Here is a 21,377-nt window from a genome sequence, read left to right as displayed (position 1 = left end):
TCCCCTCGCCAGGCCAGCAAACCACACTTCAGCCCGAGGGGCGGCCGCAAACCCCTAATAAATTTCAGGTTAGACAGGATCTTAAGTCATAACTCAAAGTAGAAACTATAGGTCCTACTCTATCCAAGAGGCTGTGACACTTAGAGAGAGTGGCAGAACACATGGTCTTCAAAGATCTGCCTCTCGCCTGCTGGGAAGGTCTTACCACAAATTGGACAACTCAAACAAAGGGTCGGCATGTGCTGCTCCCAGCTGTGATCATCAATACCAGGATCATTAACAAAGTCGGCTCGGCAGATGGGACATTTCTTGATGGAAAGCAGACCCGGGGTAGAACTTTGTTGTGTACCAGAATATGGGTTTCCATAGACAAGTCCAGGATTTTGTCCTGCACCTCCTTGAAGTGAAGTAGGCACTTGATATGGCAAAGAATCAACATCTAGACCCATGTAATTCAGCAATCTGCTGTTCTCTCTCTTCAAAAGATCGTTTTCTTCTGCTCTTCTCTCTTTCTCATGCTGCAGAACTTTATATATAAACTCATTCTCACTCAGTCAAATTTCTGGTCCGTTAGCTCCATTGTTTCCTTCTTGCAACAGTTTCCTTTTGCTTCATCTCCTCTACTGTCTGCTCGAGGTTCTTCTGGTGCTCCCTCTGTTCAGTTAAATTGAGGAAGAGCTGGCCATTTTCCTTTTTCAGATGCTCCAACTGTTCTGTCTTATCTTGATCCCCTTGAACAAGCTTCTCCATTTCTTTCGCTTGAATTGACAGCTGGGCCTGAAGCTGATCCCCTCGGACTCCCATCTTCTCATTTTCTAAGGCCACCGTCTGGTTTTGCTCTTAAGTTGAAGCAGTTCTGTCTCCCAACAGTCCTTCCGCTCTTTTATTTTGTTTTCCAACTTCTTATTGAGATTCTTCAGGGTTTTTAGCTCCTCCTGCAGTTCCTGCATCCTCTGGAGTTCAGTCTGCATGTCTGAATTCTGCCTCTGCAGGCTGAGACAGCTGTCCTTCAGCTCCTGGTTTTCTTGGCAAAGCTCTTTATTCGGCTGCTCAGTCTCTTCCACCTCTTCCTGCGTGGTAATGTCCAGATATCTTCCTCATTTCTGGGTGGAACTGGAAGGGGATACTTGCTCCCCGGACCACACCATCCTGACCCACATAGCGGAACTGGTAACAGTCATCATCCCTGGGCAGGTCATAAGCTTTGAATTGAGCTTCCTGCTGTTTGGCTGATTCACTGTTTAGGCCAATGGGCAAAGTAACCACATGAAGGTGTAGTACCACGGGTTGTCTTCCATCCCACTCTAAAGTGCCAATCCAATCCTTTCATCTAGGGATGAAATGCTGGGTGAGCGTAAAATAGCATGTGATGTCCCCTCCAGGAACACAGAACTTTCCCACACTGTTAAAGATGACCTGAGAGAAATGACAACGATCCAGCAACTGTTAAAGATGACCTGAGAGAAATGACAATGATCCAGCAAGACAGCTGATGTGGGTGGATCTTCCATTACCTCTTCCGTGACGGGCTCCAGGGATAGTGGCCGACTGCGGCGCAAGGCAACAGTTGCCAAGTCTGTTTCGACCACTTCTTTAAATTAAAGAAGTTGTACTAAGCTTATGGAAGAATCTTGCAGAAAATACAGAGTCCTCATATACTCCTCCCCACCATTATTAGCATATATTGCATTAGTGTGGTACCTTTGTTACAACTGATGGAAGAATATCATTATAATTGTACTATTAACTATAGTCCGTGGTTTACATTAGAGTTCACTGTTTGTGTTGTACAGTCCTACGGTGGTTAAAAAAAAAATTCTAGGAACATATATACAGCCTAAAAGTTCCTCTTTTAACACATTTAAATACCCAATTCAGTGCTGCTAATTTTGTTCACAGTGTTGTGCTACCATCACTGCCACCCATTACCAAAACTTTCCGATACCCCAAATAGAAACTCTGTACAATTGAGGGTTAACTCCCGATTCTACCACAGAGGAAACAAACTAAAGCCCTAAGTAGACGACTTGCCTAAGGTCCCACAGCTCTTCACCCACAGCCCAACCCAGCCCTGATTCTCACTTCCCCAGTGGACCAGCCACTATTTTGAAAATGAGTCACGTGGACCTGGTGATGCCAATCCCTAGGAACAAATATTTAAATACAGGAAAATAAATAACCCAAGCATGAATATTTAAAACCAGGAAATTCAGAATATTATATTGGCATATTGGGATGTCTAATTTGTTTGCCATGCCTATCAGAGCAAAAAAAAATCTTCATAATTATATTTGTATATACATAAGTGATGCAGGACAGAAATGAATCATCATGCATGCATCTTGGTAGAAAAAAGAAAAAGACAATTTCATCTCAAGCAGCCGAGGGCCACATTTTTTCCAAATGCTCCCCCTTTTTTTTTTATTCTGCAGAGAGAAGCAATTTGATGTTTGTCAGCAAAAAGTAGGACTGAGAAGAAATGGCCTGGTAGAAGAGCACATCGAATACCCTTGCTCAGGGGGGGCTTCCTCTAAGGAGAAACATGCCTGTTCAGAAATGTTGCGAGTTTGCATAAAGAACAAGGGAAGACAGAGCAGATCACTTGGAGCTGTTTTGCCTGGAGAGGCTCTGAAGAGCTTAGACTCCAGCCGACCACTGCCAGCACATTCTGGAAGCAATCTACCTGGCAGTCTTCGTGACGGCTGTACGTCAGCTAAGGAGATGCTTTAGGCTATGGTAACCAGCCCTGTTAGAGAGGAGGAAGCACAGAAAGGATTTCCCTTCAGTTAGGGTGAGGAATGTACCATGGAGTAGGCTATACAGGAGCAAACTACTTTCTATAACCATAAGTATAAAAGATCTTTTTGAAGTGGTGGCAAGAGTCAGTGGAGAGGGCACCGGGGGATAGAGGGGAGGCCTGAGGGGCTCTCCAAGGGGCAGAAGAGGGGCGTTAAGTAGGGGCCTAGAGTTTGACTGGGGCCAGAGTTTTTTTATTTTGGAAGTACTGTGGATTGAACCCGGGACATCATATGTGTGAAGCAGGCGCTCAACCACTGAGCTACACCCTTTCTGCAGGGGGCCACATTTTAATCCCAAATGAATCCTCTTCTGTGTTTATAAGTAGTGTTTTTTTCCTTTCCATTTATTTATTTATTTTAAAGAAAATATAGATTACATAAATGTTACATAGAAAGTATAGAGAATTCCCATATGCCCCCTCCCTCCCCCTCCCACACTCTCCCACATTAACAACATCCTTCATTAGCGTGGTGCATTTACCGTCTTCCACTGGAAGTCAGCGTGTGACCCTGACCTGGGCTCCTAAAAGGGGGTGCCAATCTCTCCTTTCACTGGGGATTAAAACCTCCCTCCGACAAGTCTCCTCTGGTGTTGTCTCCTTTTTCCTGGTGAAGACACTCAAGGCCTCTCAGAAGTGGGCTCACAGGACTGCAGGTCTGTAAGGCCGCTGTGCTTCCTTTGGCCGTCCAAGTAGAGCCATCCTTAGGCCGGTCACACCAGCCATCAGGAGTGGGAGCTGCTGCCCGGCCCGGCTGTGACCCAGAAGTAAGGATGGCAAGGCCGACCTGCACTGGCCTGCTCCCGGACGTCGTTCCCGGGTTCTGCGGTGCAGTTTGTTGTGAGGTGACTGCACGTCCCAGCTGGGCGGCCAGCGGCCAGCGAGTCCTGTTTCTGGAACGCCGTTCACCAGCCTCCCTGTGCGTTAGGAAGCGTTTCCGTTTCCTGGCTGCCGAAGCAGACACCATGCGATGGGATGACGTCAACAATGAGCACTGACTGGCTCACAGCTTTGAGGCTAGGTCCAAAGTCGAGGCATCCTCGAGGGCACGCTTTCCTCCCAAGGACTGCGGCGTTGGGGCTGCCAGCCTTGGTCCCTGGCTTGCCACCTCCCCCTTCCTTTCTGGGTCCCGCTCACTCTCCCCTTCAGCTCCCCTGGGGCTTCTCTCTGTCTGAATTTCAGACCCATCGTGAAAGAGGTGGGCCACGCTGCGCCTGAAGTACCTCACCCAAAGCTCCTGCCTCAGGAACGGATGAAGCTTAAGAACCTGTTTTTCTGGGGTACACACAGCCCCAAACCGCCACAGAAGGGAAACGGCGGGAGGACGTGGGTCCAACAGCGGCCAAGTGAGGCTGGCCTGTGTTCTGCCTCTCCTGGCCCCGGAACCCCTCCAGACCTGGGAATAGTGCAGTGGGATGGCGCTGAGCAGGTCAGAAGCGGGGTACACCCTGGGGAAGCTTCATGCCCGAGAAGGGCCAGCAATAACCTTGAAGAGTGCCCTTCAGAAGTGGAGCAGGGAGGGGTGCAAAGGCGGCTCAAGCGGTCGAGCGCCTGCTTCCCACATGGGAGGTCCTGGGTTGGGTCCCTGCGGTGCCTCCTAAAAACAAAGAAAGATCAAACAAAACAAACAAACGAAAAACAACTCAGGGGAGCCCAGGTGGCTCAGTGGTGAGCAACAGCTTCCCACATACAAGGTCCCAGGCATGGCCCTGGTAGCTCAAAAAAAAAAAAAGAAAAAAAGTAGAGTGGAATGACTGAGCGTACCCCACGTACCCCACAAGTCTTCCACGCAAGCATGTGAACATAAGCAATGGGAAAAGAGTCACTTTCTCGTTTGCTCAAGGCTCAAAGCTGTCAGTACCAGAGGACAATCTCTTGGCAAGGAAGGGTGGCTGGCCCAGTGGCCTCTACTCTGCTCCCCTGTTCTCCCCACATGGCTGCCCTAGCTTCTCCCCAAGAGTGGGCACACACCCCTTCTCTCAGCACATTGAAGGCAGGTACTCTATACAAATAATTTGAAATTGTCTCATTGGATGGCTTTGTCACTGAAAAGGAACATGTTCTAGTTTGGCTCATTTTTTTTTTTTTAAAGCCGAACAAAATAATACAGCTACATTTCATTCATCTTATTTCTGAGTTTCAGAAAAAATTGGGGACTTCCACATGCAAGACTGATATTGCTCACAGTTCCTCTCCATTTTTTTTTTCTCTGAGTCTTCTGAAAAATTCCCCTTCTCTTCCAGGAGGACAGTGAATGGAGGCCTTTTGCCACATGTTTCCCGTAAGGGCACCACACCTCTGTCAGGGTTTCCACTTGCTGGTCGCTCCAGTAAGTGTGGGCGAGTCCACAGGTGGACAGCGGTCTGATTCATTTAAGGGCCACCAGGAGGGAGGCAGTTCCGGAAAAAACTCAACTGTCACCTTGAGTGACTCCGAGCTTCTCAGACCCCCTCCACTGAAAGTCACCCACCCCATCCTGTTTTTCGGGGCTTTCTGCTTTTTCTCCATAGCATTTACGGCTATCTCACGTCCATGTATAAGGCAAGCGCCAGCAGGCAGGGAGCAGGGCTGCGTCCAGGGCGAGGCCGTCGGACGCGAGCTCTTGACTTCATTTCCATTTCTGAGATCTTCTTCAAGGTTTAAAATAGTGCATTAAAGTAGTATTCCTCTTGATTACTGCGAATTCCGGTGCCCCAAGCAAGTGCTGCGCTTGCCACCCCCTCGCCCCGGCCCTGGCAGGGTGCTGTAACAGTTCTGTTCGCTGCTGAGTCTGCAAGGGCTGGGACGTTATGAATACCTGGAGAATTATGTAATCTCTTGTTCCCCCAAATAAAGCATTCCTTAAGAATCGCTGCCCCCGTCTCTCCCAGGACGCCACAAACCCTGCCAACCAGGGGCGAGGATGTCGGGGCAGACAGCCGGAAAGGACGCAGCCCCGGGCGGCCCACCGCCCCTCCCGCCCCAGGCCTCGCCGCCCCGCTCCCCTCTCCTCTGCACCCCGTCCTCCCGGGTGCCGGGCGCTCCAGCGGAGGGGCAGGGTGCCACCTGGGGCGGGCGGGCGGAGGGCGGTGGGGGCGCGCGAAGGCAAAAGGGACGCTGCGCTGGCTGGGACGTCGGGGGTGGGGGTGCGCAGGGACAGGCGCAGAGGGGGAGGCCGGGAAGGGCGGAGGAGCGCGCAGAGGTCAGGAGGGAGGCCGTGCGCGGGGTGGGGCGCTCTCGGCGCAGGGGGGGGCGCGGCGGGTGGGGCGGGGTCTGGGCGCCCGGGGGGCGGGGCGGCGCGCGCGGGGCGGGCTCGGCGTCCGGAGGCGGTCGTCGCGCTGTCGCCGCGCGGCAGCCTCGGGGGCCGCGGGTGGCGGTGGGCCCCTCCCCGCCGCGCGGACGCCCCTGCCCCGCCCCCGCCGGAGCCGCGGTGGCGAGAGCGGCCGCCCCGCGCCATGGTGGACGTGCTGGCCGGGCGGCGCCTGGTGGCCCGCGACGGCGCGGCGGTGGAGGCCGAGGCGGCGCTGCGCAACAAGGTGGTGGCGCTGTACTTCGCGGCGGGCCGCTGCGCACCCAGCCGCGACTTCACGCCGCTGCTGCGCGCCTTCTACGCGGCGCTGGTGGGCGAGGCGCGGCCGCCCGCGCCCTTCGAGGTGGTCTTCGTGTCGGCCGACGGCAGCGCCGAGGAGATGCGGCGCTTCCTGCGGGAGCAGCACGGGCCCTGGCTGGCGCTGCCCTTCCACGACCCCTACCGCCTGTGAGTGCGCCCCCCGGCCCTGCCCTCGGGGCTGAGCGCGCGGAGACCCCGCCCCCGGGCAGCTCTGGTCCCCCGTCCATCACCACCGTCCCTGCTGCCACTCGCGCTGGAGAGCCGTGGGCCTCCGAACCCCCGCGAGGGTTTTTGGAAGCACAGCTCGCCCTCCCGCACCTCCAGGGTGCCTGACTCAGCAGGTCCACCCAGAAGGTGCGTTTCCACCCAGCTCCCGGTGCCGCCGGTCCGCGGACCACTCTGAGAACCGCTGCCCCCGGGGAGTCTCTCCGGGTGAGAGGAACAGCGAGAAGACAGACGCCCCCGGTGGCTGGAGAGTCGGGAAGGGTCGACCCGGCGCGCCGCTTTCTTGCTGGTAGCAGATGTTTTGACAGGTGGTTGATCACCAGAAATGTGCCACGTGGTAGGTGGTTGCGGTGTGACGCCTCAGAGGAAGTGGTGAGGAGCTCTCGGGAGAGAGTGACTCAGAGGCTGTGCCTTCATTGTTTTCCCCTTTCAATTTTATTGTGGTGTTTAATATATATATATATATATAACATGAAAGTCGCCATTTGAGCCACTTTTAAGTGTACAATTCAGTGGCATTAATTACATTCACACCGTTGTGCCAACACCGCCCACCGTCCATGACCAACACTTTTTCATCGCCCCAAACCAAAACTCTCTACCCTTTAGGCCAACCACCCCATTTCTCCTTACCCCCAGCCCCTGGCTTGTGGTTTCAGTTTTATTGTGAGTGATTGGAATCTCACCACTGAAAAGGCTTTTCCTGCTGCTCTCCATGTAGAAAGAACCCAACTTCTGGACTCATGCAAGAGGCAGATGTTAGAGGAGCCAAAAGTAAGAATAAAATCCTGTCTTTGAAGGTATCTTCCTGTGGAGAAGGTGGTGATGTTGCGGGAAGCCTCAGCCCTTGGTCGAATCTTGGAGTTTCTGAATGAATTAGCAGTTGACCTTGGTGCTGCTTTCCTCAGCAGTAATCATGGGTTCCACCACTGGGGAGCCAGCAGGATTTGGAAGGATTTCAGGGAGGGATTTGCAGCTTCGGTGGAGAGGGAACTGATAGTACGGCTTTTTGGATTCACCTGTGAAATGTAATGTTGAGTCAGGACTGAGGCTTAAAGGAGTGTGGAAAGTGATTTCTATACCTTCGTGTTCGTCACTCTCCGCTGTCGACCCTGAAAGTCGAGTGCCTTTATCCCAACCATCCAGGAACAGATGTGAGGCAGGGTTTCATAGGGGACTGCGCTGTGGCTCCATGCTTTCCAGGGGCATGCGCCCCATTTCTCTGGGGGTTATTATTCAGTGGTCACATTATCCTTCACGTTAGTTATTGAGAAATGACGTTCCTTCTGGACAATTAAAAATCGAAGCTCACTTTGGAGAATTCTATAAAAGAGCCATTCCCTGGAAGGAGGCTGCTTTTTCCCCCAGCGCATGCTTTTTGGTGATGCTGGATGAGAGGTGGGGTCCAGGTGGGAAGCTGCTCGGCCTTTGGTGGGAAGAGCCTGCGTCCTGGAGGCCTCAGCTCTAGGGAGAGTGGCGGTGGTGGTTGTTGTTGTTGTTTTTGGTTGGTTGGGGCTTTTTTTGTTTTTTGTTTTAAAGGCTTATTTACTTTTATTTATTTATTTCTCCTCTCCCCTCAGTCTTTGTGCTCGCTGACATCCCATGTGGGCCGGAGGAGCCTAATTACTTGAGCCACCTCTGCTCCCAGTTGGTTTTCAGTCATCCCAGGACTATGAATGTCTGTACTTACACTAAGTCAGATGAGGTACCGTTCCCTTCCCAAAGGGATTCGTTACAGAATCACGTCAAAGGGTGCGTTTTAAAATAACATCTGAGGCTCTCTCTGCTTAGAGGGGCCCGCACCAAATCTTGGTGTGTATTTCTGTCTTTCTCTCTCATTTCTTAGCAAGTTCTATTCTTTCCCCCATTTCCCAAATAAATTCTTTTTACTGGCCTAACTGAGAAATAAAATAACATTTGATTTGTTGGTATTCCAGTTATACACAACACTTAAAAGAACACCTTTTAGGAAGTGGGACAGTGGCAGGCTTAGTAATTGGGTGCAGAGCTTGGGCCCTGGGCTGGCTCCCAGCCCTGTGACCCACCCATGGCACATCCATAGGCAACTTATTTTATTACAGACAATAAAGATCGCACTACATCATATGACTATTGTGGGGACTAATTTGATACCCGAGAGGACTCAGAGCAGTGCTGGCTGCCTCTGTGCCAGAACTTGCATCTGGTATCCCATTTTACAGATGTGCTTTTAGTGGGTCAGAGCCCAGTTCTCCAGCTCCAGAACCCTTCTTTCTGCTCTGACCTGCTGCTTCTGAGCCTCAGGTGACATGTGGGCTCAGCCCCCAGCAGCACACAGATTCTTGGTGTCTTGGTCTGCCAGAGCCACTATGACAAACACCCCACAATGGGTCGGCTTCGACAACAGAAATGGACTGGCCCGTGGTTTCAGAGTCTGGAAGTCCAAAACCAAGGCCTTGGCAAGGCTGTCCTTTCTCCCCGGTGTCCGAGGTGCCCTGGGGCCGGCTCGCTGCGTCCTTGGTCTCCCTTGGCTGCCATCTCTGCCTCAGTCATATGGCCATGACCCCTTATGCCCGCTCTTTGGGTTTCTTTGGGCCTCTGGCTTCTCTCTGTGGCCTCCTCTGACTCCGGCTTCCGGGTCTGCTGGTACGGATTAAGTGTCCTCGGGTTCAGTGGACCATGCCTGAATAGCACCTTGGGAGCTCCGGGCACAGGCAAGCCCTCCCCTTGCCTCGCTCACCACGTTTAAAGACGCTCCTTACAAACGGCCCGCCCCCAGGAACTCGGGTGGAGACGGAGAGCTGGCTACCATGCCCGCTTGGGGAGGGCATCTCTTTCAGAGCTTTGCAGAGCTGCCTTCTGTGTCCTCTGATTATCTCCATGAGACCTTGGAGTTTCTGCCCGGCCGGAGGCAGAGAAGCAGCTCAGGGCAGTGGGAGCCAGGGGCACCGGGCGTCTCCCCTGGCCAGGGTGTCCTCAGTCTGTTCCTGAGGGCAGCCATCCCGGGGCTTCTTCCTTGAACTTAGCTATCTGTTGCTACCCTCTTTCAGACTGAACTCATTAACCCTGCCATTGCCATTTGCAGGTTGGGAAGGGGGTCTTCTGTGTGCCTTGGTTTCCCGGGGCTGCTGTGCAGTGCGCCACACACTGGGTGGCTGGAGACAGAACGTTGGCGGGTCGCAGTTCTGGGGGCTGGAAGCCGGACGCGCAGGTTCTGGTGTGACTTGCGTCTGTCCCTGGCATTCTTTGCCTTGGGGCGTAGCTCAGCCTTGCCTCATCCCCTGGCCGGCCTCTGTCTGGATTTTCTCTCCTGATAGGACACAAGACGCATCCAGTTTGGTCTCATCTTAACTAATGAGATCCTTTTTCCCTGAGACAGAGAGCTAGGACTTGAGCACATCTTATTTGCGGGGCACCATTCAATCCATAACACTGGGAATTCCTGAAGCTGCTTATCCCTGAAGGCTGGACTTAGGGAATCAGCGCATAGAAAAATGAAAATAGTCATCACCGGGCAGAGCAAAACAATTTGTGGAGCTTCCAGGCGGTATTTCATAAAGTTCTTAACGTGTGCAAAGCACAGTACTCTGTGCTGCAGAGTCTAAGATGGGGCGAGGGCAGTGGCATCTCCTCCTGAGCTCTACTTGGCAAGTGCCTGGGGAGGGGGTCCCCATTCCATCCCCCCAGATATCGAAACTCGAGTTGCTGGCTGTCCACTAGATGACTGTGGACTGCCCGAGTCGAGGGAGAAGACTCTCCTGCACAAGTCACCAGAGTTACCCGGGGCCTGGGGGCTGGTCACTGCAATGCACTGTCAGAAAAAGAAAAAAAGGGAAGTGGTTGTGGCTCAATTGATAGTGTCCACCTACCACATGGGAGGTCTGCGGTTCAAACCCTGGGCCTCCTGACTTGTGTGGAGCTGGCCCATGCGCAGTGCTGATGCGCACAAGGAGTGCCCTGCCACGCAGGGGTGTCCCCCCATGTAGGGGAGCCCCACGCACAAGGATTGCACCCCATAAGGAGAGCCGCCCAGCACGAAAGAAAGTGCAGCCTGCCCAGGAATGGCGCCGCCCACACAGAGAGCTGACGCAAGATGATGCAACAAAAAAAAATACAGATTCCCAGTGCCACTGATAAGGATAGAAGCGGTCACGGAAGAACACACAGCAAATGGACACAGAGAGCAGACAGCTGGGGGGGGGGGGCGGAATTAAATAAATCTTTAAAAACAAAAACAAAAAGAGAAGACGCCTAGAACCGCTGGCCCTCATCTAAAGGTGGAGCAGATCGCGGTTTTCCTGGCCCTTTGCAGCAAAGCCAGTGGTGAGCACTGACCTTCGGCCCGAGAGGCAGTGGCCAGTGGGCCAGTGCCAGTTCCCAGCACGGAGGCGGCGTGGCCCCGGGGCACCGGTGCGGGTGGGCGAGCAGCCCTGGCTCCCACGCGGGCAGACGCGAGCGCAGCTCCCGGCACAGCTCCCGGCACAGCTCCCGGCACAGCTCCCGGCTCAGCCGTGCTTCCGTCTTCTCTTCCTTCCTCTGTTGCTGGCACTCAGGGGCTCTCCTGGAAGGGCTAACCTAGGACACCTGAATGTACCAGCACGGGTGCTGCGGTCCTGCCGCCCACGGGGGGCCCCACCTCGCGCGTGGTCTTCGGGAACGGCGGTGTCGTCGCGGTTCTGCTCCTTCTGCCTCTGGAGCACCAGCCCCTCCGGCTCCGAGGAGCGCTGGAGCCGGGGACCTGCCCCCGGCCCTGACCGCTGCCCCCGCTGAGGACACGCGGGCCTCGGCTTCCAGGCGGCCGTGTTTGGATGCGATGGAGAAGAAACCCGAATTCCTTGGGTAGAGAGCGGTTGGGTTGAGCCGTTGACTCACCTGCGCCAAGGCTTCCTGTGTTTGCGCCCAGCCTCTCTCCAGGCTGCGTGCCCGCTGCCTCCCTCCCTGCGTCCCCGGCCCCAGCTCCTCCTGGCTCATCAAGGCCTGTGCCGGGTCTGCTCGCCGGGGGACCCAACCTGCCGAGCCTCTCAGAGACTCCCCGGCTTTCCCCCTCATCGCTGCTTCCCTCATTTAGACCCTGGGCTGTTGAAGATCTCCGGGCCTCCTGGTGCTGCATCTTATTTACTCTCCGTTCTCTCTCCTACCTCCTCTTTCTCAAACACCAGCGCGCCTGCCACTCCTTACTCAGGATTCCCCACGGGTTTCCTGATTTCCTGTTACTGAAGGCCTGGGTCCCTTCCTGACCTTCCCTTTATGTTGGGCCCACACTCACCTCCCACTCCGATCTCCCATTTCCCTCCACCCTGCATTCTGCCAGACTGGACAACCTGGTGTTCTGGAATATTCCATACACTCTCACGCCCCCACGGGTTTTACAGACACTGTCACCAGCCTCTCCCCGGAGAGTTCCTCCTCCGCCTGGCAAGTGCCCTCTTTCCTGCTGACCCACGTGGACGCTGAGGAGCACGGGGTGTTTTCCTGGCCTGGAAGCCCATTGCCCCTGGCAGTGCTCATCTCCACCTCCCCACCCCCTGCTCAGAGTGTGCGTCTTGGGGTCTTGGGCCAGATACTGTGCAGTGCTTGGCATCTGCATGGTACTTGTCTGATGGATGGTGGGAGCAAGTGAGCAAAATGAAATGTTTTTGCAAGATTTGCTTTGCTAACAGTCTGCTGGATGCTGTGATGCAGAGAGACTGGAGCCCGGTTGGCATGACAACCCAGCAGCAGGATGATGCGAGGGACAAGGAAGTTGCTAGGTTAAGCCAAGGAAGGAGATGATGTTGTAACCCACCAAAGGCCAGGGAGGAACTGGGCTCTTGGGTTTTCACAAAATGGCTAAAATGCTTCTGAGTTATTACGAGGTCATTCAGCCCAACAACAGTTTCTTTTCAAAGGCCTCTCTGTTCTCTCTGCGTTCAGCTTCGCAGCCCAGAGGGTAATGAGATGACTTAAGGGAGGATGGTGGTCATTTGCCTCTGCTGGGCAGGTCCAAGGTTACATTTCTCCCCAGACAGTGGGTGCCAGGGTTGGGATTTGAGGGCTGACACCAGGCAACTTTTTTTTTTTTTCCCATCTGGTTGCGTCTTCGTCTTTTTGGTGTATCGCTTCGCCAGGTGGGGACATGTGCCTCTCTGTGCTGCACAGGGGTCCCTCTCCACACTGCGCAGGTCTGGGATGGGATGCCTTTTTTTTTTTACCAGCAAGTCCTGGGGAAGGAACCAGGTTCTCCATATGGTAAGTGGGAACTCAATGGCTTGAGCCCTAGCGGCTTCCCACTGGGCAACTCTTTGAAGATATGCTGGAGCAAATAAAAGGCTACATTTCAGACCCATTCTTCTCTCCTCAAACCCCAGCTTATCTCACATCTCTCTGATTGCTTCAGAGCTCAAATTGATGTTTCAGGTGATTAAAACAGAAGCAGCAAATCAAAAGAGGTGTAAACAATAAAGGTGACTGGCTGGCTTAGTCAAAACACCCAGTGGTAAGGAGCTGGCCTGGAGGGAGGCGGAAGGCCCCTGAGGATGCAGTCTCATGCCTCTGCCCTTTGTCGTGTTTGCATCATGCTTGGGCTACCCACAGTAGCCTCCTGGCAAATCCACTGTCTCTTGGTGGCAGAATGGCTGCTGTGTCTGGGCCTGCACATCCTCCCCCCCACACACACAGGCAGGTGCTCCCTGGAGTGTCACTGGTTCTGAGTCAGCTAGTTCCCCATTCCTGGACTAGTCAGTGTAGCCAAGGGTCAAGGGACGTGTTGACTGGGCAGGTGGCCTATCCGCAATTGGGGATGGGTCCTTCACACCCGATAAGAAAAGCCACCGTTTTTTGAGCACTTACCACGTGCCAAGCCCTGTCCTTAGCTTACGTGTGTGAATCATTCAGCCCTCACAACCACGCTGGGTGGTGGGTTCTGTTTTTCCTGCGGTGCCCCTGAGGCATCACGTGCTCTGGGGACCGCACCTGGAGAACCACTGCCCCAAGCCCCAGCGTGGGCGCGCAGCAGCAGCCTCCACCCGGAGCCAGCCGGGCGGGCAGCTCCGTGGGCCGCGCCCCGACCGCCGAACCAGAACCGCGGTGTGCACCAGCCTCCAGGGGGCGCTCCGACCTCCTCCGATCCTTCAGGACAGCCCCCAACATAGCGACACTTCTGGACTGAGGACGTGAGCCTGACTCCCTGGGGTGGCAAAGCCTCCGTGGTCTGGCCCCTCGCAGCCCCGGCGCCAGCTGGACATCTGCTCTGCAGTAACCGATTTGCCAAACCTGTCAAAAAGCTTGACCGAGACCAGTGGCCATTTCACTGCACCCTTTATTCAGAGAGCTCTTTTGGTTGCTGTAGTTTCCTCCACCTTTTTGTTTTATGCCCTTGGGGAAAGCTCATTTCTTACGCATGTCAAATTTCAGGAGTCGTGCCTGATTTTCAAACCCTGGGAGGGGCATCTCTTCCACCACGTTTTCATCCTGGTGCATTGTCCTGGTTTCAAAATGTCTGCAAGGCTTCATTCGGGAAAGAGTTGTGTGTCTGAATTTCAGATGCGTTTTGTGGCTTGAGTGTTCCCGGCTCTATTTGCAAAAGGATCCGTTTGTCCATTAAGTCTGGAGGGTTATGTGAATTAGCTTCTTCCCTGTGTTCTGTTTTTGCCTTGTCAGTTCTTCAGATTCCCATTCTGGTGGAGAGAGAGATCTCTAGTGTGTCTGCAGCTAGTCCCCCCCTTTTACTATCCATGATAGATTTTATATAATTTATTATATTTTTGATATTTTATATTATATTTTTTCCCTCCCACCTTTCCTGTTTCCTGCTCATGTGCAAAAGTAGTTGGACGTTGCATGGACCAGCTTCCAGAAACTTCTGGAGGTGAAGCCATATGCGCTGGTTCTTCCTGGGCATGGGCCTTTTCATTTGGTTTGTTGTGTGTCCCAGGAAGGACAGTGGCCTCCCTTAGAGGAGAGGTAAGTCTGTATTTGCCCTGTGTGTTGGCTAGATCTGCTTAATTCCCCATGTTATTGTGTCTTCTCTTTTTTCCTTTGATCTATCTTGGTAGAGATTTGTTCCATTTGTTAGTCTTTCCCGAGAACCTGGTTTGGTTTTATTTATATATTTAAAACTCTCTATTGTAATAACATATACACAACTCAAAATTTCCCATTTTAACCATCTCCTCGTGTAATTTAGTGGTATTAATTACATTCCCAACATTGAGCTGCCATCACCTATATCCATCACCCCAACTTTGTCATTGCAAGATATGGTTTTATTGCTCCCCCATGTTGATTTTTATTTTATTTTTTAAATTCATTTTTAAAAAATATTACATTAAAAAAATATGAGGTCCCCATTCGCCCCCACCGCCCCCATCCCACCACTCCCCCCACAGCAACACTCTCCCCCATCATCATGACACATCTATTGCATCTGGTGAGTACATCTCTGGGTATCGCTGCACCTCATGGTCAGTGGTCCACATCATAGCCCATACACTCCCCCGTTCCATCCAGTGGGCCATGGGAGGATCTACAATGTCTGGTAATTGTCCCTGCAGCACCACCCAGGACAACTCCAAGTCCTGAAAATGCCTCCACATTTCATCTCTTCCTCCCATTCCCTGTACCCAGCAGCCATCATGGCCACTTTTTCCACACCAATGCCACATTTTCTCGATTACTAACCACAATAGTTCATGAATAGAATATCAGTAAGTCCACTCTAATCCTTACTGTATTCCTCCATCCCGTGGACCTTGGATTGGTTGTGTCCATTTTACATCTATGTCAAGAGGGGGCTTAGATTCCACATGGATGCTGGATGCAATCCTCCTGCTTTCAGTTGTAGGCATTCTTGGCTCCATGGTATGGTGGTTGACATTCTTCAACTCCATGTTAGCTGAGTGGGGTAAGTCCAGTAAACCAGAGTGTAGGAGCTGAAGTCTGTTGAGGCTCAGAGCCTGCCTATCATATTGTCAGTCCAGAGATTCACATCCCCTAGATATATCTTAAACCCCAGCACCAACTACAATTCCGGTAACGTAACAGGAAAGGCTTGTGAAAAGAGATCACATCTGAGTCCAGCTCCATCACGCAGAAACACCAGCTCCAAAGAAGGACCAACTGACATGGCAGTGAACTCCATCTGCCATGACCCTAGAACCTGTGGGTCTCTTTAGCCCTCAGAAGAACCAATACCTGGGGCTGTATCTACTTTATCTGTCTCTGAGACTCTGCTCAGGTGTGCATAAGGGCAATCCTTCTGACAACCTCCAGACTCTTTTTTAGAGACTCATAGCCATATAAACTCTTTTGTCCTTTCCATTTCCCCCTTAATTTAGGTCAAAAAGCATTTTTAACTCCTGTTATTATATGTAGACAGGGATATTCTGCTGGTCCGAGTTGAACCTTTTATTCAAGGTCATTTTCTAGTTCCTATGCTGATTTTTGTTGGTTTTTCCTATTTCAGTAATTTCTGTTCTCAGTTGTGTTTTGCCTCCTTGCTGATTTCCTTGTCTTTATCCCATAATTATTATCCTAGCTCTGTGAATTTGGTTTGGGAAAAAATGATTTTAAGGCTAGAAATTCATGAGTATGTTTAATTGTAACTATAGTGGGGGATTTGTAGTATATTTCACCCTGTTCTGTTTTAAATATTTTGTCATCTGCATTGTTGTTTCATACACAACACATGAGTTATTTAGCTCTGAAACTCATTCTTAAAAACTTTTTTTATTGGTTTCTAATTCATTTATGCTACGGTCTTATTATGTAGTCTGTATAATACTGAGCCTTTGAAATGTATTGAGACCCTTTTTGTTACCTAGAACATGGAGTTTTTGCTAACTGTTGCATAGATGTTTGTAAACTGCATTTTCTGTCTTCGTTGAGTGTAGGGTCCTGCATATTCTTTCCTGATTGAGTTAATGTTTCGTCGTTGAGCTTGGTGCCAGAAAGCAATAGGGAGTTGTTGAGGGAGGTGTCCTGGGGGAGATTTTGGTTAGGAGTGTCTCAAAAGCATTTTCCCTTTGATTCTGGTTGGCAATCTTAAGAGCAACAGATAAAGGGTATCGGATTACTGTCATTGTGAAGCTGTTGCACCCTGGCGACCTGAGGCAAGTAGGAAAGAGGATTTTCACTCTGCTGTCCTGTCTTGAGGGAGATAATCTCCATGAAGGTTCTGGAGACAACTGCAAAACTAAGAAGGCAGCTTATCCTTTCCCTAAATGATTACAAATAATTTTTAAAAAGGCCAGTAGCGAACGATGGCAAAATGTAACTCAGGAGTGTTTCATCCCTAATAACGATCATTGAATTATAGAGTAGAAAATTAAATAAGGCTTTGGATTTATTTAGATCTCAAGAAACGTTATCTTTTATCGTTATATGTACCTGATTTTTTCCCCAACCACTTGAGATGTAGGGAGGGATATACTTTTTTTGTGTTTTTAGGCGGGCTTAGAACTGTACTGCCCAGCATGGTAGCCACTAGCCACTTAAATTTTAATTAAAATTAATTAAGATGAACCACTGACTTCTCGGTCATGCTGGCCACGTTTCAAGTGCTCAGCCATATGTGACTTGTGGCTACTGTATTGGACATCGCGTACTGAACATTTCCATCACTGCAGGCAGTCCTCTTGGTTTAGCGATGAGGTAGCAACGAGAGGCAACGGACCACAAAAAATAATAGGGAGCGCTACCCAGCGGGCTGCCATCTACAACCTTGAGATGGTTACGTTTTAAGTTGGTCGCGTCAGCCAGGGCCAGGGAGAAGCTCCCCCGTTCCCCGCGCGTGGTGTCAGCTCGCTGCTGTCTGACCCTTGCGTGTGCCCTCTTTCTCCCCTGCAGTGAGCTGAAGAAGAGGTACAACGTCACGGCCGTTCCCAGGCTTGTGGTCGTGAAGCCCAGTGGCGAGGTCATCACTGACAAGGGGCGCAAGCAGATCCGGGAGCGGGGGCTCGCCTGCTTCCAGAACTGGGTCGAGGTGGCCGACGTCTTTCGGAACTTCTCCGGTTGAATTTAGAGGGACCTCAGAGGGCTGGGGGCAGGAGCTCGTCCTACCGGTGCAAACGCCCGAGGAGAGCCAGAGGAGCGCCTTTCATTTAGTTTTATTTATTTCATTTACATTCATCTGTTGTTTATTTTATCTCATTTCCATGTAGAAGCCCGAAGCTGTGGCAGAAAGCAAGCGTTGCTCGGGAAAAATACCGTCCCCATGTTGTTTGTAGTTTATTTTCATCATCCTTAGCATAGCATTATCCACGTGAGCTTAAGGAGGGACCTTTGTAGAGTCACATGATGCTATTGGAAATCTATGCAAAACATTTATTTGTGCAGATCTCTTCAGGTAAAATTATATAGAGAGATATATGTATAATTTTTTTCTGGTAGTTTATTTATTTTAATGATATGTGGTTACAACTGTATTTATTAAGAGACTGCAGAATCTATATGCTTTGATAAATGAAACTTATTTTTACCTCAAGCAACTCTGATTTCCTTTTTTCTCGGTCCAAAGCATTTGGAGGAAAATGAGTCACTCGATTAATGCCATGCTTAAACAATTTGGTTTTGTCCAAAAGGTAATTTTAAATTATGTTTCTTTAGGGAAATTTTTTCCTTCTTCTCTTTGCTCTCTTTTCTCACACTTTTTAAAAAGCCTTAACTCCCTATTTCACACTTCTTTTTAATAGCATTATAAGATCCTATAAGAAAAATTTCAAGGCTAAATATTCAAGTGTTCAAAACAGAAATCAGCATTTCTTAAAGGTGATGATGGATCCAGGTAAACAAAAAGCCCACACAATCTTTGCTCATAGTGAGAGGTCACGTCGTCAGGAGCTGGAGCTGCCGTTCTTCCCTTGGGGATTCGGCTGGCCCTCCTGCACCCGGACGAGCATTCTCTGGTGGGAATCCTGAAAATACTAGACACTCTACCTAACCCAGTTCCTGTCTCCGGACATGGTCGACTTGCTCTGAGTCCTTCCAATCACGAGGACTCAGGAATCCCAGCTTTCCCCAAACGAGGCCTTGGGAGCAGTGAGCTGCAAAGGAGCAGCGGTGTGCAGTGGATGGCTTTCGTTAAACCCAGGACACTTTAGGCTGCATGCACGGGGTGAAGATGTGTGTGGAGTATCTGCTGTTGGCTTAATTAGAGAGAGAAGGGCAGGAAACCAGGCGACTGAAGCATGTCTCCCTTCTCTACCCCCTACTAGACCCTTAACTTCTCCCCACTGAAAACTAGACCCGGCAACACTGGGCTTCTGTTGGTTGATGAAAGACTTGTTTGCGCTAACCTGATCATTGTTTCCCCCAGGAATAAGTCATTTAAGAATGTAATTGTCTTTCAAAATCAAGAGATGGCATATGCATTTAATTATGGTATTTTAAAGTACACATTATTGGGGTGGGGTATGAGCATCTCTTGACCATACAATGCCCACAAACCATTGTATGTGCATGTGTGTGTTTGTGTAAATGTGTGTGTGTGGAGAAGGGTGAGTTTTAACCACAACTACAAACTATTCTGAAAGTTGGAGAAGTGTCCTTCTGGTAAACCAGATGCTCGTCAGTCGCCATGTTGATCCCCATGGACTGCAATAGTGCGTCATTATAGGCTGGGAGCTTCGCTTGGCTTGGCAGAGTCCATCTGTGTGGTGGGCCTTGGGGCATTTGGTGGGGAAGAGTCCTGGACAGGGCTCCCTTACAGCTGCACTGGCCCTGCAGGGTGTGAGCCTAAGTATGGAGACCCTTGGGAGTGGGAGGTTGGCATTGGCACCTTCCCTCCTCCCCCAGGGCAGCTCAGGCTGGGAGAGTGGTGGGCCATTTAGAATACTTTTATTTAGGGAAGCGGACTTGGCCCAGTGGTTAGGGTGTCCATCTACCACATGGGAGGTCCGCGGTTCAAATACCGGGCCTCCTTGACCCGTGTGCAGCTGGCCCATGCGCAGTGCTGATGCGCACATGGAGTGCCCTGCCTCACAGGAGTGTCCCCCGTGTAGGGGAGCCCCACGTGCAAGGAGTGCACCCCGTAAGGAGAGCCGCCCAGCACGAAAGAAAGTGCAGCCTGCCCAGGAATGGCACCACACACACGGAGAGCTGACATAGCAAGATGACGCAACAAAAAGAAACACAGATTCCCGTGCCGCAGACAAAGAAGAACACACGGTGAATAGACACAGAGAACAGACAACTGGGGCAAGGGAGGGGAAGGGGAGAGAAATAAATAAATAAATCTTTAAAAAAAACACACAAAAAAACCTATTATTTAAAAAATAAAGATAAATAAATATATGTACGTATTATTTTTACCCAAAGACAGCTTCTTTAATATTTGAACATCCGTAACAATTTTTTTGGTTAAGCTATTTGTTGTTTTTTAAAAATCTTTATTTTTAAAGAAGCTTTAGATTACATAAATGTTGCATCAAAAATATAGGGGATGCCCATATACCCCACCCTTTGCGCCTCTTACACTTTCCCCTGTACCAACATCCTTCATTAGTGTGGTACCTTTGTTACAATTGAGGAACACCTTTTGAAGCATTGCTACTAAGTGTGGTCTGTAGTTTACATGATGTTTTATACTTTGCACCGCAGAATTTTATAGGTTTTGACAAAATGTATAATGGTTTGTATCTGTCATTGCAATATTATGAAGCCAATTCCAATGACCACAAAATGCCCTGTTATACCTATTCTTCCCTCTCCCTCCCCTCAGAACCTCTGGTGACCAGTCTTTATAGCAACCTAACACTTCTTCTTACTGTTAGAGTAAATCCAGCCTTCTATGAGAGAACTGTAAATCTGTTGCCTTTTACCAATTGTACTACAAAGAGAAAAAACAAAAGTACGGAAAAAACAAAGAGGAAAAATGTTCGGCCATCTGGAGGTATAACCACTGTCAATACTTTAGTGCCTCTGTCTGTTCCACTGAAGTCACCCCTAGTTTTCTTTCTGTGAATACTTGTTTATGCATTGACTTGTTTCCTCCCAAAAGAAATGTTGAGTTGCTTGTCACTGGTCCTGTGAATATGATCCTATGTGTAAACAGCCTTTTTTTGTTGGTGGTGAGGTACTGAGGAGTGAACCCAGACCTCGTACAGGGGAAGCAGGTGCTCAGCCACAGAGCTACATCCACTCCCTAAATAGAGCCTCGAGGTGTGAGCAGTTACAATGAAGCCAACGTGGATCAGGGTGGATCCTAACCCAGTATGACTGGAGTCCTTATAAGGAGAGGAAATGTGGACAGACAGCCAGGGTGAGAACGCCACTTGACAGCTGAGGCCCGGAGCCCGGGGATTGCCGACAAGCCACCGGAAAGTAGGAAGAGGCAAGCAAGGACTCTCCCCTACAGATTTCGGTTTCTGCCCTCCAGAACTGTGAGTGTGAGATGATACATTTCTGTTATTTTGAGCTGCCCAGTCTGGTGCTTTGTTGCAGCAAAGGAAACGGAGACAGTGCCAGCTGGTTACCATCATGCCTTTGAACCTGTGGCCCTCACTGCAGTCCTGGATCACCACCACTGCCACCAGCAGTGGCCCTGTCCCAAGGGGGCTCACGGGAAGGCAGCCTCTCAGCCCCACGCCAGACCAGCATCCTTCAGCGCCAGGGATCTGCGTGTGCGCACATTCTAGGAACATGGCTCCACAAGGCGACTTGTCTACTAAATTTGTTGAAATCAGTACACTAAGCCAATAATTATGACCTCTTTCTCAGAATCCTGACTACTCAACAAGCAAGTGACTCTGGCCGCTTCCCCAGGAGAGGCCCTACCCTACACTTTTCTGAAGAAACACTCGCAAACCACAA

The 21,377-nt window shown here is 50.7% G+C and overlaps 1 protein-coding gene and 1 pseudogene across 1 annotated transcript; one reads left to right on the top strand and one right to left on the bottom strand.

Moving 5' to 3' along the window:
* Positions 1–130: 130 nt before the first annotated feature.
* On the bottom strand, positions 131–6,233 carry LOC101417913 (calcium-binding and coiled-coil domain-containing protein 2 pseudogene; annotated as a pseudogene).
* NXNL2 (nucleoredoxin like 2) lies at positions 6,142–18,051 on the top strand. The gene is made up of 2 exons (XM_004481423.4): positions 6,142–6,533; positions 17,415–18,051. The coding sequence occupies exons 1-2, from the start codon at positions 6,232–6,234 to the stop codon at positions 17,581–17,583; spliced, it is 471 nt and encodes a 156-aa protein (XP_004481480.1). The 5' UTR covers positions 6,142–6,231; the 3' UTR covers positions 17,584–18,051.
* The last annotated feature ends 3,326 nt before the right edge of the window (positions 18,052–21,377 follow it).

The sequence above is a fragment of the Dasypus novemcinctus genome, chromosome 8, assembly GCF_030445035.2.
Source record: "Dasypus novemcinctus isolate mDasNov1 chromosome 8, mDasNov1.1.hap2, whole genome shotgun sequence".
Lineage (NCBI taxonomy): Eukaryota > Metazoa > Chordata > Mammalia > Cingulata > Dasypodidae > Dasypus > Dasypus novemcinctus.
The sequence above is the reverse complement of the archived record's forward strand: the minus strand, read 5'-3'. Positions and strand labels throughout refer to the sequence as shown.

Coding starts and splice junctions, on each gene's coding strand:
- NXNL2 (XM_004481423.4), top strand. CDS start 6,232: ATGGTGGACGTGCTGGCCGGGCGGCGCCTGGTGGCCCGCGACGGCGCG. Junction 6,534..17,414: donor TTCCACGACCCCTACCGCCT/GTGAGTGCGCCC, acceptor TCTCCCCTGCAG/TGAGCTGAAGAAGAGGTACA.